Source organism: Exophiala mesophila (genome assembly GCF_000836275.1).
Source record: "Exophiala mesophila strain CBS 40295 unplaced genomic scaffold supercont1.6, whole genome shotgun sequence".
NCBI classification, from domain to species: domain Eukaryota; kingdom Fungi; phylum Ascomycota; class Eurotiomycetes; order Chaetothyriales; family Herpotrichiellaceae; genus Exophiala; species Exophiala mesophila.
In genome coordinates this window covers 568,225-581,634 of record NW_015622509.1, presented here as the reverse complement: position 1 = coordinate 581,634, position 13,410 = coordinate 568,225, and the positions used below count along the sequence as shown (strand labels likewise).

At 52.3% G+C, this 13,410-nt stretch overlaps 6 protein-coding genes across 6 annotated transcripts; 4 read left to right on the top strand and 2 right to left on the bottom strand.

Moving 5' to 3' along the window:
* The first annotated feature begins 479 nt into the window (after positions 1–479).
* On the top strand, positions 480–2,978 carry PV10_08132 (methylmalonate-semialdehyde dehydrogenase (acylating)). The gene is made up of 2 exons (XM_016373112.1): positions 480–1,972; positions 2,066–2,978. Exons 1-2 carry the CDS (start codon positions 677–679, stop codon positions 2,480–2,482), a joined length of 1,713 nt encoding a protein of 570 aa, XP_016220023.1. The 5' UTR covers positions 480–676; the 3' UTR covers positions 2,483–2,978.
* Positions 2,814–5,422, bottom strand: PV10_08131 (uncharacterized protein). The gene is made up of 4 exons (XM_016373111.1): positions 5,117–5,422; positions 4,649–5,062; positions 3,946–4,599; positions 2,814–3,886 (listed from the first exon to the last, which is right to left on the bottom strand). Exons 1-4 carry the CDS (start codon positions 5,234–5,236, stop codon positions 3,362–3,364), a joined length of 1,713 nt encoding a protein of 570 aa, XP_016220022.1. The 5' UTR covers positions 5,237–5,422; the 3' UTR covers positions 2,814–3,361.
* Positions 5,423–5,685: 263 nt separating this feature from the next.
* On the top strand, positions 5,686–7,411 carry PV10_08130 (methylthioribulose-1-phosphate dehydratase). Its single transcript, XM_016373110.1, has 3 exons — positions 5,686–6,230; positions 6,290–6,791; positions 6,843–7,411. The coding sequence occupies exons 1-3, from the start codon at positions 6,134–6,136 to the stop codon at positions 6,949–6,951; spliced, it is 708 nt and encodes a 235-aa protein (XP_016220021.1). The 5' UTR covers positions 5,686–6,133; the 3' UTR covers positions 6,952–7,411.
* A 1,106-nt stretch (positions 7,412–8,517) lies between these two features.
* Positions 8,518–9,234, top strand: PV10_08129 (uncharacterized protein). Its single transcript, XM_016373109.1, has one exon. The coding sequence runs from the start codon at positions 8,585–8,587 to the stop codon at positions 9,011–9,013; it is 429 nt and encodes a 142-aa protein (XP_016220020.1). The 5' UTR covers positions 8,518–8,584; the 3' UTR covers positions 9,014–9,234.
* A 260-nt stretch (positions 9,235–9,494) lies between these two features.
* PV10_08127 (uncharacterized protein) lies at positions 9,495–13,390 on the top strand. Its single transcript, XM_016373107.1, has 2 exons — positions 9,495–12,624; positions 12,695–13,390. Exons 1-2 carry the CDS (start codon positions 9,617–9,619, stop codon positions 12,756–12,758), a joined length of 3,072 nt encoding a protein of 1,023 aa, XP_016220018.1. The 5' UTR covers positions 9,495–9,616; the 3' UTR covers positions 12,759–13,390.
* PV10_08128 (uncharacterized protein) lies at positions 12,832–13,161 on the bottom strand (the record flags this gene model as incomplete). The annotated part of the gene is made up of 1 exon (XM_016373108.1): positions 12,832–13,161. The coding sequence occupies one exon, from the start codon at positions 13,159–13,161 to the stop codon at positions 12,832–12,834; it is 330 nt and encodes a 109-aa protein (XP_016220019.1).
* Positions 13,391–13,410: the final 20 nt, after the last annotated feature.

Below are 13,410 nucleotides of genomic sequence, written 5' to 3'. Positions count from 1 at the left end.
TCGGCTCTAGGTGCCAAAATAGAGGTCTTCCAGCCCCTAAAGCGCCGAAAGATAGGATAAATACCCCTGAAGGGGTATCGTATACCACGGGCCAGTGGTTGTACTTACTGCCGCCTTCTCGGTCTTCTTTCCTCACCATCATTTTGGCCCTAGTTCGGCCCGGAATTCTTGTCTACCAATCAACACGCAGAATCATATGGTTTCTCGTACAAGCGAACTGTACGTTACCCATACCCCGTACAAAATTCCCCAGCCTTTAGTGCCATCTAAGCAAGAAGCGCAGGCATTGAGGGTCCAATCCAGCCAGAGGACCGGGGCATCTCTAGGCTCTGAATCGACCATTCTGTCCCCCGGAGGAGCAGCACAGGGACCTATCCGATGCAAAGAGTGGGCGAGAGTCACCGGCATCCAATAATAATCATGGATCAGTGCCAACCTTAACCTCGGGCAGAGATTATTGATCCATCTTCTTTCGCCGTTGACGCCGACTTGCCTTTTATCAAACAACCACACCGTCACGGCTTAACCCATTACTATTTACTATTATCATTGCTGGCTGGCCTGCCCCTTCTGTTTTCATCTCTTCTCGATATCGCCGTCTTGCCCCATCTCAGCCTGCTCGTCAGCTTGCTTGGTATTTAAATTCTGTCCCCCTCTTCGCATCTCCTCTTACACAATGGCCGCTGCCAGACGGTCCCTCTGCCGTGCCATCCCCGCATTGACTGCCAGAAGAGCCTCGCCCCAAATCACTTCCTCCTTCATCACCTCGACCAGAATGTCTCCCGCAGAACAAGTCGCTAAGCGACGGCTACATGCCACCACCCGACATCTCGCAGCAGCCAGCCCTGCTGCCGTCGACTACCCCACTACCCACGAGAAGATCACAAACATCGTCGACACCCCCAATTTCATCGACAACAAGTTCGTCCCCTCACAAGCCACCACCTGGATCGACCTCCACGATCCTGCTACCAACAACCTTGTGACCCGAGTTCCTCAATCCACCGATGCTGAGCTCAAGGCTGCCACCGCATCCGCCGAGAAGGCGTTCAAGACATGGAAAAACACCTCCATCATCACCCGTCAACAAATCATCTTCAAGCTCACTCACCTGATCCGCCAGAACATGGACCGTCTGGCTGCGTCCATCACCCTGGAACAGGGCAAGACTTTTGCTGATGCCAAGGGTGACGTTCTCCGTGGTCTCCAAGTCTGCGAGACTGCCTGTGGCATCACCACCCAATTGACTGGCGAAGTCATTGAAGTTGCCAAAGACATGGAGACCCGCTCCTACCGAGAACCCTTGGGTGTAACTGCCGCCATCTGCCCCTTCAACTTCCCCGCCATGATTCCCCTCTGGAGTGTGCCTCTCGCCACTGTCACTGGCAACACCTTGATCCTCAAGCCCAGCGAACGTGATCCTGGTGCGGCCATGATCATTGCCGAGCTGTGCAAACAGGCAGGCTTCCCCGACGGTGTGGTCAACATTGTTCACGGTGCCGCTCGCACCGTCGACTACATCATTGACGAGCCCGCCATCAAGGCTATCTCCTTTGTCGGCTCCAACCGCGCCGGTGAATACATCTATACTCGTGGCTCCGCCAACGGAAAGCGTGTGCAAGCCAACTTGGGAGCCAAGAACCACGCGGCCGTCCTGCCCGACTGCAACAAGAACCACGCCTTGAACGCCATCACCGGCGCTGCCTTTGGTGCCGCTGGCCAGCGATGCATGGCTCTCAGCACCTTGGTCATGATTGGCGAGACCAAAGACTGGGTTCCTGAAATTGCTGAGCGCGCCAAAGCTTTGGTTATGGACGGTGGTTTCGAGGAAGGAGCAGATCTTGGTCCCCTGATCAGCCCTCAGAGCAAGGCACGAGTTGAGGCTCTGATCCAGAGCGCTGAAGACGAAGGCGCCACAATCCTTCTTGACGGACGAGGCCAGAAGCCAGCCAAGTACCCCAACGGAAACTGGGTAAGTCTTTGTCTCTTCCCCCATCCCTCTCTAACAATTTCAAACTCGCCCTGTCAACCAAAATACTAACATACTCTTTTCCTCCACGAATAGGTTGGCCCCACCATCATCGCCAACGTCAAGCCCCACATGAAGTGCTACACCGAAGAAATCTTCGGACCCGTATTGGTGTGCTTGAACGTTGAGACGACAGAGGAAGCCCTCGACCTGATCAACAGCAACCAATACGGTAACGGAGCCGCCGTCTTCACCCGCAGCGGAGCCACAGCATCATTGTTCCAGAAGGAGCTCGAGGCCGGCCAGATTGGTATCAATGTCCCCATCCCAGTGCCCTTGCCCATGTTCAGCTTCACCGGAAACAAGAAATCTGTCGCCGGTACCGGTATGAGCAACTTCTACGGAAAGGACGGTTTGCGCTTCTACACTCAATGGAAGACCGTCACCAGCTTGTGGAAGGCCGAGGATGCCATCGCCACTGAGAAACAAGTCGCCATGCCTACTCATTCATAAGTCTTATGATTTGAGCCGACAGTAACAGAAACTGAAGTGGGAGAGGAGGAAAGAAATGAAACCTTCGTTCTACTCGATTATTGGGGAAAAGGCCCAAAAAGTGTAATTTTTCCCAGGCACCCCGGATTTGTGCCTATAGGTTGGAGGTCTTTCTGGAGTATATATGTATATCTGGCTGTCGGCTATCAATTTGACACACTCGGCCGGTTGTCATTGTCTGATCTACTTGCTCGCTCGCTAGGTTGATCGACAGAGCAGTTGACACATGTCGAAATTCAAATCAAATTGTTTCCAACAGAGAGACGGTCTATGCCCGCCCATCTATTGTCCTCATTATATCAATCAGCAACTGTCAACGGATAGTGGTTTGGTACTGAAGGGTAGCTCGTTAGGTACCTGCGGTAGGTACCCATTCTATGATGTACGGATACATGCACGTAGGTAGATATATCTGTACATAGGTACTTACGACATTCCAGACGACGCACACTGTCACCGCACTACAAACAGTCATCGGTCACGGGATCTGATATCACGTGACTTACTTTCTTCCACATCCGGTCACGACAACTTGAACGCGACACTCTAGATTCGACGTCATCATCGTCATTCAACTCCGTGTCAAATTGCCCCGAATGTTTCTGATGTACATGAACCTCAATGGACTCGCGTTCAAAGACGCCGCTTTCATTTCCACTTTTGTTGGGCCACTGGCTGCCTCAGGCGCCTTGAAAATGTATCCCTCCGTCTACATGTGGCCCCCATTCATGGACGGCAAATCACAGTACACTTTCGTTCCCTCCGTTACCTTGTGCGGTATCAGAGCACCTGCTATCTCGTTCGAGTATCAAGCACATCCCCTGCAACTCGACCTGCCCTTCACTCAGCACTCCCGCTAGAACGCGTGGTTCGCTTGTTGACCTCGGTCTTGACAGCCTCAGCTCCACTGGCTGCCGCATCGACAACCTTGTCCTTGGCATCAGCTGCAGTCTCCTTGGCCTTCTGAGCCGTCTTCTTGATATCTTCTTTGCTAGGTGCGGCAGAGCCTCCCAGGCTGGACAATCCCACGATGATGGCAATGATGAGGGCTAGCGCTCCACCAATGCCTCCAGCCACTTCGGGCAATTCCTGAATGGCTCCCAGAGGATCCTTCTGGGCGAGAGCGACAAACAATTCGAGCTTCTCCTTGACAAAGGTGATTGGATCTTCTGCGAAAGTGAGGCCCGGGGTCGTGGTCTTGGCATCAGGCGTCTTGGGCTTGTTCTTTGCGTCTTCGGCATCTTCAATCGGCCGCTTGATGTCATAAGTCTCAGCCCGGAGCGCATTGGCGTCTTCAACCGAGTGACCGATGTAGATGTTGTCGAAGGTAATGTCAGATTGCATGGTCCAGATCTCAAAGCCAATCTATAGCGAGTCAGTGGGTCCATAGCATTTGACAAGCCAAGGGTCGCGTTTAAACTTACAGCTCCAATAGGTTCCAAGTTGGCGGGAGTCTTGTCCTCGAAGAAGTTGGGGTTGGGGATCTTGCGAGGCGCCCAAGGCCCCTTGTAGTCTGGGTTGTCGATAAATGGTGCGGTCCACTTGCCCTTGTACAGAGGGTTCTTGATCATGGGCTTGGTCCATGGACCGAGACCCGAGACCTCGTCACCCTTGGGGTTGGGGACTTGGGGAGGGATCCAGTCACCATCCTCTTCGTCGTCCCAGTCCTCAGGCTTCTCAGCTTCAGGGTCGGGAATGGTCAATGGCTCATCCTCAAGCCAGTCATCGGGCTTCTCGGCCGACTCATCGACAATCTCAAATGGCTGCTCCTCATCCCAATCTTCAGGCTTAGTGGCTTCTGGGTCGGGGATGCGAGCAAGCTCAACCCAATCTTCAGGTTTGACATCATTAACATCATCAATTTCCTTGTCGGGGTTGACGGCGGGAGAGAAGTCCTCGAGGAGGCTGCCAGTTTTGGCTGACACGTTATCGATGAGGATTTCAAAGGTATTGTCGGGCTTGACGATCAGGGTGTATAGAGTTGTGAGTTTGCTGGTCTTTGCCTGCGGGGGGCTCTTGAGATGCTTCTCCTCGTATTCTCCGGTCTTGGGGTTCTTGTGCTGGAAAATGAAGTGAACCTGAACTAGTTAGACAAAGACGCCAGATTTGGGAAACATGCTCTCATACCTTGTTGGTGGCACCGCACTTGTCAGGACCAAACATGATGACATATGGGGAGCTGTTTGAGAACTCTTCCGCGTGAAGAGCCTTGTTGTCGCGCAGTAGCTTGAGGTAGGCGCCTCCACACTCTAGACCGTTTTGTAGCTTAACCTCATATTGGACGACAAGGGTCTTGCCCTTGTTGTCGACAGCCTTGGGGAACTTCGCTGAGATGGCATGGTGAGCAGCTGCGTTTTTGAGAACCAAGCCCTTGTCGCCAATGATTCCCGGAAGCACCTTTGGCTCTTCGACCGCCCATTCACCGACATAGGCCCAGTCCTCTTCGCTCTTGGAGTCCTGCTTCTTGGCGTGCGAGGGTGTCCATCGGGTGTCCCAATCATCGGTGAACTGTTCTAGGAAAGGGGCTTTAAGGGTGGTGGGCTGGAGAGGAAATGGTCAATAGGAGGAAGAAACAGTGGCAAGATGTGAACATACTGTAAAAGTGGGCTTCTCCACGATGCTTGACGAAGGCTCTACGTCTTCCTGGGCTAACGCGGCACCAGCTAGCAGTGCGGTAGCACATAAGGCCGGGGTAAGGGCAGCGTTGAGCCTCATGATGGAGGATCAATCAGAGGAAGAAAGAAAAGAGTAAAAGAGGGTGGTATGACACTCGACAAAGTAGAGGTCGATTTGGGAGAGGATGGTGAAGACAGAAGAAGAAAGGGAACGAGAGTTTGTGAGGGTGGTGGTGATTTATTTGAACATTGGAAAGTTCGCGAATGGGTCGAGGGCAGGGCAGGGTGGACACAAGTCAAGATGGCACACTGAAAGGTGTCCTTTACTTGCAGTTGCGGGTGCAGGAAGAATAGGGAAGCACGAAGCAGCCGCAGTAGGTTAGTCACCTACTAGTGGGCATTAGGTTGCTGGAATCTGCACTGTAAATTCTCACGCTAGGGGTAGTTATCAGACTTAGGCAGTACTAAGCACTCAGAACCAGCCGGGGGCGTGTCACCTCTCAAATTCTGCTGGTGAATACATCCAGTATTGTGTCCATGACTAAGTAGGCTTTTTGCGTGGTGTTCATCACATTTTAATCAGTTCATATATTGCGCTACTACTGTCACGAGATGTTTCGTGCTAGGAACGACTGTTACTGATAGAAAGGCATGTTCAATGTATGCTTTGCCCTTTGGACCCTAATTTGAAGAGGCGATGATGCACTTGTCACGCAATCAATCGACCACCTTCCCATGTTTCCACAATGGGTGGGTTGCACCTTCCAAACCATTAATTGCCCGTGCCAAGAATCAACTTTGGCTTCTTCCCGCTTCATCAGAACCACGTGGGCAAGAATTTTTGCTGACGAGATTGGGCATTGATTGTTCCCTATCACATTGATTCTACTACAGCTCTGAGCAACCTGGAAATCGATAGCCAGGTATGGAAAGATAATTTGATCCAACTCCTTCGATTTGTCCATTTTTACCATACTCTCTCCGCTACCCCGCCACCATGTCCGACACCAACAACGATCAGCTCGTACAGTCGCAGGACCCAGACCACCCGGCAAACCTGATACCCCGGCTATGCAGGCAGTTCTACACGCTAGGTGAGCGCGACAAATGGTCCAAAAAGTGACCGGACATCAAATCACTAATCTTCACCAAGGTTGGGTGACTGGGACTGGTGGAGGTACAAGCATCCGGAAAGATGACCATGTCTATATTGCTCCATCCGGCGTTCAAAAAGAGCTGATTCAGCCTGAAAACATGTTCGTTCTGTCTTGGCCTACACCAAAATATCCTCCGTCGGCACGCAACTACGTTCGAAAGCCCTTTGAGCTGAAGCCCTCAGCTTGTACGCCCCTCTTCCTGGCAGCGTTTGAACGCGGGGCCCTGTGTTCTATCCACACCCACTCGCAATGGGCTGTACTCGTGACTCTGCTAGTTGAAAAGCTACACGGCAAAGACGCCCCCTTTGAGATCAGCAACATTGAGCAGATCAAAGGTATCCCCAAGGGTCCCAGCAAGGGAATGCTTGGATTCCACGACACTCTACGGATCCCCATCATCGAGAACACTCCGTTTGAGGAAGATTTGACCGAATGGCTGGAGAAGGCCATGGATCAATATCCCGACACGTATGCGGTCCTGGTCCGTCGACATGGAATGTGAGTCTTTGTCCTCATCCTATTCAAAACCGCTTATGCTAACCCTCTTAGATATGTTTGGGGGGACACTCCTGCTAAGGCAAAGACACAATGCGAAAGCCTCGATTATCTCTTCCAGCTCGCCGTCGAGATGCATAAGCTTGGTTTGCCTTGGACATGAGGGCACGAGATCTTCAATTCTGAGATCCACGATTTGCTTAGCAGGCATGGCAGATATGAAATGTCAATGTTGCTATGACATTAGTGACTACGTCCTGAACAGCGAGAATCCAAATGAGACCTCTTCCAACTCATAGACAGGCGTGCCATAGAGGCATATATTGGCTAATATCTCTCGAATTAATATCGGCCTCATGTGTAACAAGGAGCCTAGCGATTTCTTGGTAGGAATATTGACAGGCCTCCATTAAAGGCGTACACTGGTTAAAAGGCCGAGGTTGTGGGATGAAAAATGATACCATACGCCTTGGTCGGAGAAGAGAAAGTCTTTGAAAGACTGGTGGCAGAAATGAACGGAAGGCTCAACGCCAGGCCTGAAGCGATTGTTACCCGCTTCATCGAAAATGATAGATTCAGTAGATTAAAACAGTGGAAAGAAGGTCTACCAGACTTGTTCAATCAGATTTCCTCCAAAGCTATGGCCGATAAAGATGATCGGGCGGTCGATTCTCCCTCGGTAGGTTTGAATAAGGTCTAACAAGCGGTCTGAGATGTTGGAAAGGCGTTGTTCACGAGCGTTGACTAGCCAGGCAGAATGGTAATTGTAGATCATGACACGACAGGGTGTCTGGGCAGACCTCAGTTTGGTGGGAAGAAGATCGCGCAATCAGTGGACGTCGTTTGACGGATAGCCCAATTTGGCGGCAAGGCCGTGTTTGGGATTGCTTTTGGGTTGCCAGAGCCAGGCGTGGGCAGGGTGTGCGCCGAGACCATGAACACCCACGATACTGTGGTGGTCAATATATGAAGGGCTTTCATAGGTACGAGAGAAGACGAAGGTACTCAATGATAGCATTCTTACGTTCACGCAAAACCTGAAGCCCAGGTGTGATGCCCGTATAGGCCGACTTGCTTGGCTGGTCGGCAGGTTGCTCATCAGAAACGGAGTGATGCCCAGCGGTGGTGGCGAACCTCTGCTCTGGAGTCTTGGGCCGGAGAATCCATAGGGCAGATATTGCTAGGATGGCCGCAATGACATAGAATGTGATGTTCAGAGGATGGAGAGAGGAAGGTGAAGCATACAGTATATTTTGAACATGGTGTCGATGCCATGCTGTGGGCCACGGCGCAGTAAAGGCACGGAGCGAACCGCAGGAGTTGGCGTTGGCGTTGGACTTGGAGGTGATGGTGGGCCGAGGGGCCGAGGCGCCGGGGGCGCCGCAAAATCTTAACTAAGAACTTGGAGTGAGTACCTACTAGGTACCTAACCTAGAGAGGTGTTCGAAGCTCTGAGGCTGTAGGCATAGCTTGGGGGTACAGCTTGACCTCAAAGTGAACAACAATTCCTAGGTACCTAGGTAGGTAAGCATTGGTGAGATAGTGCCCTGAGACCAAAGTCCTAGGGATGGAGCTCGAGGGTTTCTCGGCTTTACTGTAGCCAAAGATTCCAGACATCATAACAAGCACAGCATGCAGACTATAGGTCTTCTGGAAGCATGGGTCATACATGCCTTAGGTACATTATCACAAGTGCCAACCCTCCTCAGCATCCTCCCACCTGCCATCTACCACGTTGAAGTCCCATCTTGCATACGCCCTCTCCCAACCTGTGGTTATTTGTTCTATGATCCACCATGAACCTCAATAGCATTTCATTCCCGTCAGCCTCTTCTTCCGCTGTCCACCAGTCTGCCGACCCCGCCCGTCGCACCGCCGAAGCGAAGGCTGCCTTTGTCGGCTCGCTCAAGTCGACAGGTGCCAGCAGCATCACCGAATTCTACTCACGAGCCGATGATATCCACACAAACTCCAAAGCACTCGCCAAACAAGAGGAGACTGTGCAAAAGGAGACAAAAAAACTTGCCAAGGAGAATGACTCGCTTGAAAAGTTCCTGGACAAGACGGCCATGGAGTTTTCAGGACTCAAAGACCTCGAGGCGTTGATGGCAGAACTTGAAGCTGATTTTGGCTTGATTGAAGAGACTCTTCGTCTGGTCGAGGCTGACGATCAAGAGGAGGTTGATTCAGAGACACGGCCAGACCAATCGGACTCAACTGGTTAAAAGACTGGACTCACTAGAGAAAGCTACATATCTCGCCCTGGTACTCATTCGCGTATAACATCTGGTGTGAGAACATGAGTGTGTATTCATCTCATATTCACAAGCCAAATGGGATGGAAGACTGTTCAATACGCGGAGTATCGACCACAAGCGATAGTTCCCCGCTATTGTAGGCTTAAGAATTTAGTGGATCTTTGTGGTCGCCAATGCCTGACGCCCCCGACATCCCAGAGCCTAAGGGCCGAGGAGGCGCTTGGGCACTCGGACCCCCGAAACTTCAGTATTTGGCTCCACATCAGATACTCTCTGTAGGTGTCTTGTGGCAGTTGTCTTGGGTGCTACGAGTGCCACTCGGCCCCCCTCGCCCCTCGGCCTACCTACGGAGAATAGGGACCTAAGCAGCAACTGGTGACTCTCTGCGCCAGCAAACATTTGAAGCCATGTATCATCACGTCACTTGATCTCCAAGGCTTCAATCCTCCAACAACATCAACCTCAACCCACCACTCTCCTCACTACCACAACAGCCAACATCAGCCCTCGCTCCCTCTCCCAACCCAACCATCCTGCAGGCCATGCGCATTCGTCCCCTCATCTTCCTCAATGTTGTCTGCCTTCACGGCACAGCCTATCGTTGAGCTCAAGCAGCGCGACAAGTCCAAAATCGAGTCCATCCTCTCTCACAGCGACCAACTGCTAGTCGGCCTCAACACCGGCTCTCTACGAATATATCGTGTCAACAACCCCCCTTCCCAGCCCTCCGAGCCAACTTCAGACACGCCTCAGGACTCGTCTAGCGACCATGTTTCCCCTCCCTCTCCCCTCCCCAACCCTTCTGAACTCCTGCGCGAATACGAAAAGTTCTCGAGATACAAGATCGATCAACTGGCCGTCTTTCGTGAAGCCAACATCTTGATTTCCCTCAGCAACAGCCTGGTTTCAATACATGACCTTGGAACCTATGAACTCGCCGAACAACTCGTAAAGACAAAAGGCGCTTCCCTCTTCGCCGTCACTAGCAATATCGTCAAGGAGCCTAGCACTGGTGTTCCCACCCTCGTCAGCCGCCTGGCCGTTGCCGTCAAGCGTCGCCTTCTCCTCTGGTCGTGGCATGATGGCGAACTTGACCATGATGCAACAGAGATTGCTCTGCCCAATACCATCAAGTCCCTCACCTGGGCCACCGGCACCAAAATCATCGCTGGGCTCACTCCAAACTATGTATTCGTAGATATCGAGTCCCAGGACATTAAGCCCATCGTTGGGCCTGGCAGCATTGGAGGAGCCCCTGGCCAAGAGTCCAGCAGACTCGGTGGTACCATGAGCTATATTGGCATGGGCGCCGTGGTTCCCCAGCCCCTCGCCACCGGCTTAGGCGACAACGAGATGCTTCTAGCAAGAGATATCAACACACTGTTTATCGATCGCTCCGCTGAGCCCATAGACCGGCGGCAGATACCCTGGCGAGTCCCCCCTCAGGCAGTCAGTTATTCCTACCCGTATCTGCTCGCTTTGCAAGACCCCAACAAGGGCATCTTGGAGGTTCGCAACCCCGTCACCTTGACACTGCTTCAGTCTATCGAGATTCCCGGAGCCGTTCTGTTGCAAGTTCCCAATCCAAACATCAGCCTTGCTCATCGGGGAAAGGGCTTTCTCGTCGCCAGCGAGCGTGGCGTTTGGAGGATGCAAGGTTTGAGCTACGATGACCAGGTCGATGCCCTCGTCGAGCTGGGACAGCTAGACGAGGGCATCAGTCTCCTGGAAATAGTCGAAGATACCTTGATCAAGGACAAACAAGGCCGCCTTCGAGAAATCAAAATGCAAAAGGCCCAAAAACTCTTTGATGAAAAGAAATACCGTGATGCATTGGATCTCTTTGGCGAGGTCTCGGCACCTCCAGAACGTGTTATCAAGCTCTACCCACACATAATCGCCGGCGACTTGGCAGAACCGACGCGCAAGGATAGCACGGACGTGTCGGGGTCTACCAAAGCCTCAGATGGCCACAACCAAGGGCACCAAAAGTCGAGCTCCATCACCGGTTCGATCAAGAAGACCACCGGGTCGCCTCCGGAAGCGGACGCGGGGAGCATCAGAAGCGTTCGAACCGCCGAGATCCGGCCTGGCTCAGATCATTTGAGCGAGAGGGAGCTCAAAATGGCGGTGCGAGAGCTGCAAGCCTTTCTGGCCGATGTGCGCCGTCGACTCCAACGCTTCTTCAACCCCGATCAGACGGTCAGGCCCCTATCGGACGTGGAGAACAACTCGCAGACCGAGGACATTCGCCAAATCACAGAATACCTGCTCGGAATTCCCTCGCTCGACGACATTGATCTTCCCGAGAAGCTCCAAGCCGTGGCCCGCTTGGTCGACACGACATTGTTTCGCGCGCACATGTATGCAACCCCTTCTCTGGCAAGCTCTCTATTTCGCATCTCCAATTTCTGCGACCCGGACGTGGTCATGACGAAACTTGAGGACAGCGAACGCTACAACGACCTGATCGAATTTCTCTACGGCAAGAGGTTGCACCGTCAAGCCCTCCAAAGGCTGCAAAAATTTGGGCAAGACGACAAGATCGCTGATGTTGATCCTCAACTACACGGACCGGAGCGAACCATCTCCTATCTGCAGAACCTCGGCCCTGAATTGGTCGATTTGATATTAGAATTCGCACAATGGCCACTCGAGGTCGAGCCGAACCTAGCCCTGGAAATCTTCCTGGCTGATACGGAGATTGCAGAATCACTCCCTCGGGACAAAGTCTTGTCATTTCTGGAACCCGTTGACAAAGGCTTAGCGCAGAGATACCTCGAGCACGTGGTCGATGAGCTCGATGACCAGACCCCCGAGCTGCATCAGAAACTCGTCACCATTTATCTCCAACGCCTCAAGGAGCCCGACCTGGAAAATCGGCCAGAAACTTTGGATAAACTGCTCACGTTGTTGCGCACCTCGGACCAATACTCGGCCGCCCAAACCCTGGGCCTGCTCTCTCGTGACGACCCGAACTTGTACGAAGCACGAGCCATTGTCTTTAGCAAGATGGGCAACCATAAGCAGGCCCTTGAGATTTATGTCTTCAAGCTCGATGATGTGGTCAAGGCGGAAGAGTATTGCAATCAGACCCATCTAGAGGAGTCGACGTCAGCTGCTTCGAATGGGACGAGAGGGAAGCAATATTCCCGTCGGAAATCAACAATTGATCCAGTCGACGAACAACCATCCATCTACCATATTCTGCTCAACCTATATCTCAATCCGCCCAAGGGAGAAAAACCGAAATTTGCCCCGGCTATCGAGTTGATGGCCCGCCACGGAGCCCGATTGCCCGCCAGCTCCACGCTAGAGATGATTCCACAAGAGCTGTTGGTCCAAGAGCTCGAATTCTACTTCCGAGGCCGCATGAGGAATGCCAATACCATCATGAACGAAGCCATGATCAGTGCGGGTCTCCGCAAAGTCGAAGCCGTTCGTGTTCAGGCCGGCTTGCTCCTTGGCGAGGAAGCCTCCAACGGTGGTCGTCAACGTAAAGTGCGAGTCGACGAGGATCGAGTCTGCGGCGTCTGCTACAAGAGACTAGGCAGTAGCGTTATCAGTGTGTTTCCAGAGTAAGTAAAGGCCTGATAATGCTTGGTCCCCCAGGCTGTGAGGGTGGTTAGTGCTAACAATTGATGATAGCAATTCTGTGGTACACCTGGGATGTGCGGTCCGAAAACAGAACGAGGTGGCCAGCCAGGCGTGATCAGTTACAGAGGGTTGAGTCAGAGATACGCAGAGTGCGACTAATAGAATAAGATGGCGCGGATAGAAATGTCTCAAGTCGCTGCATCGTCATCCTCTCCTGCTGGTGCCTCTCCATAGTTTTCTTCCTCGACTTCATCTGCTGTCTTTCCCTGGACCGTGTCCGCCCCGGCTCTTTTGTCCTCTTCCATCTTCTGAGTCAGGTATGTGTTGATATCTTCTTGAAGTTTCTTAGTCGACGCGCGTAGCTGGCCGAGATATTGTGTCTTTGTGGTTGTGTCAAGAGTTCCGTCTGAACTGACTTTGGGGGAGGGGACAAGGTGCTCGAATTGTTTGGTCTCATTGGGAGAACTGTAGGCGGCGATGAGGGGGGCTTGAGCTTTGTCATTCAATGCATGGGTCATGGCTTCCCACTTGTGGGTCGCTGTGTTCAGCGGAGGGGAGGGATCAGGTCTTGAAGAGGGTAGTCTTGAAGCAGCCAAAGAAGTTACAAAAGGTTGTTGAGGAAGAGTGAGTGACTTGGAGAGATGTGCAGGTCGTGATGGTCATGGGGAGGGGTAAATTTCATGTCATTGACCGGAACTTTCACTCAGATTTGTCCGGAAGCTGATCAAAGGCTCATAAATTATGTTGTCATTACAACTGCGGCATCA

What these genes read in the sequence shown, in the direction of transcription:
- PV10_08132 (XM_016373112.1), top strand. Translation starts at nt 677, where the DNA reads ATGGCCGCTGCCAGACGGTCCCTCTGCCGTGCCATCCCCGCATTGACT. An exon ending in AGTACCCCAACGGAAACTGG is followed by an intron (nt 1,973 to 2,065) that starts GTAAGTCTTTGT and finishes CTCCACGAATAG; the next exon opens with GTTGGCCCCACCATCATCGC.
- PV10_08131 (XM_016373111.1), bottom strand. Translation starts at nt 5,236, where the DNA reads ATGAGGCTCAACGCTGCCCTTACCCCGGCCTTATGTGCTACCGCACTG. An exon ending in TGGAGAAGCCCACTTTTACA is followed by an intron (nt 5,063 to 5,116) that starts GTATGTTCACAT and finishes TTTCCTCTCCAG; the next exon opens with CCCACCACCCTTAAAGCCCC. An exon ending in AGTGCGGTGCCACCAACAAG is followed by an intron (nt 4,600 to 4,648) that starts GTATGAGAGCAT and finishes TAACTAGTTCAG; the next exon opens with GTTCACTTCATTTTCCAGCA.
- PV10_08130 (XM_016373110.1), top strand. Translation starts at nt 6,134, where the DNA reads ATGTCCGACACCAACAACGATCAGCTCGTACAGTCGCAGGACCCAGAC. An exon ending in CAGGCAGTTCTACACGCTAG is followed by an intron (nt 6,231 to 6,289) that starts GTGAGCGCGACA and finishes ATCTTCACCAAG; the next exon opens with GTTGGGTGACTGGGACTGGT. An exon ending in CTGGTCCGTCGACATGGAAT is followed by an intron (nt 6,792 to 6,842) that starts GTGAGTCTTTGT and finishes TAACCCTCTTAG; the next exon opens with ATATGTTTGGGGGGACACTC.
- PV10_08129 (XM_016373109.1), top strand. Translation starts at nt 8,585, where the DNA reads ATGAACCTCAATAGCATTTCATTCCCGTCAGCCTCTTCTTCCGCTGTC.
- PV10_08127 (XM_016373107.1), top strand. Translation starts at nt 9,617, where the DNA reads ATGTTGTCTGCCTTCACGGCACAGCCTATCGTTGAGCTCAAGCAGCGC. An exon ending in GTTATCAGTGTGTTTCCAGA is followed by an intron (nt 12,625 to 12,694) that starts GTAAGTAAAGGC and finishes AATTGATGATAG; the next exon opens with CAATTCTGTGGTACACCTGG.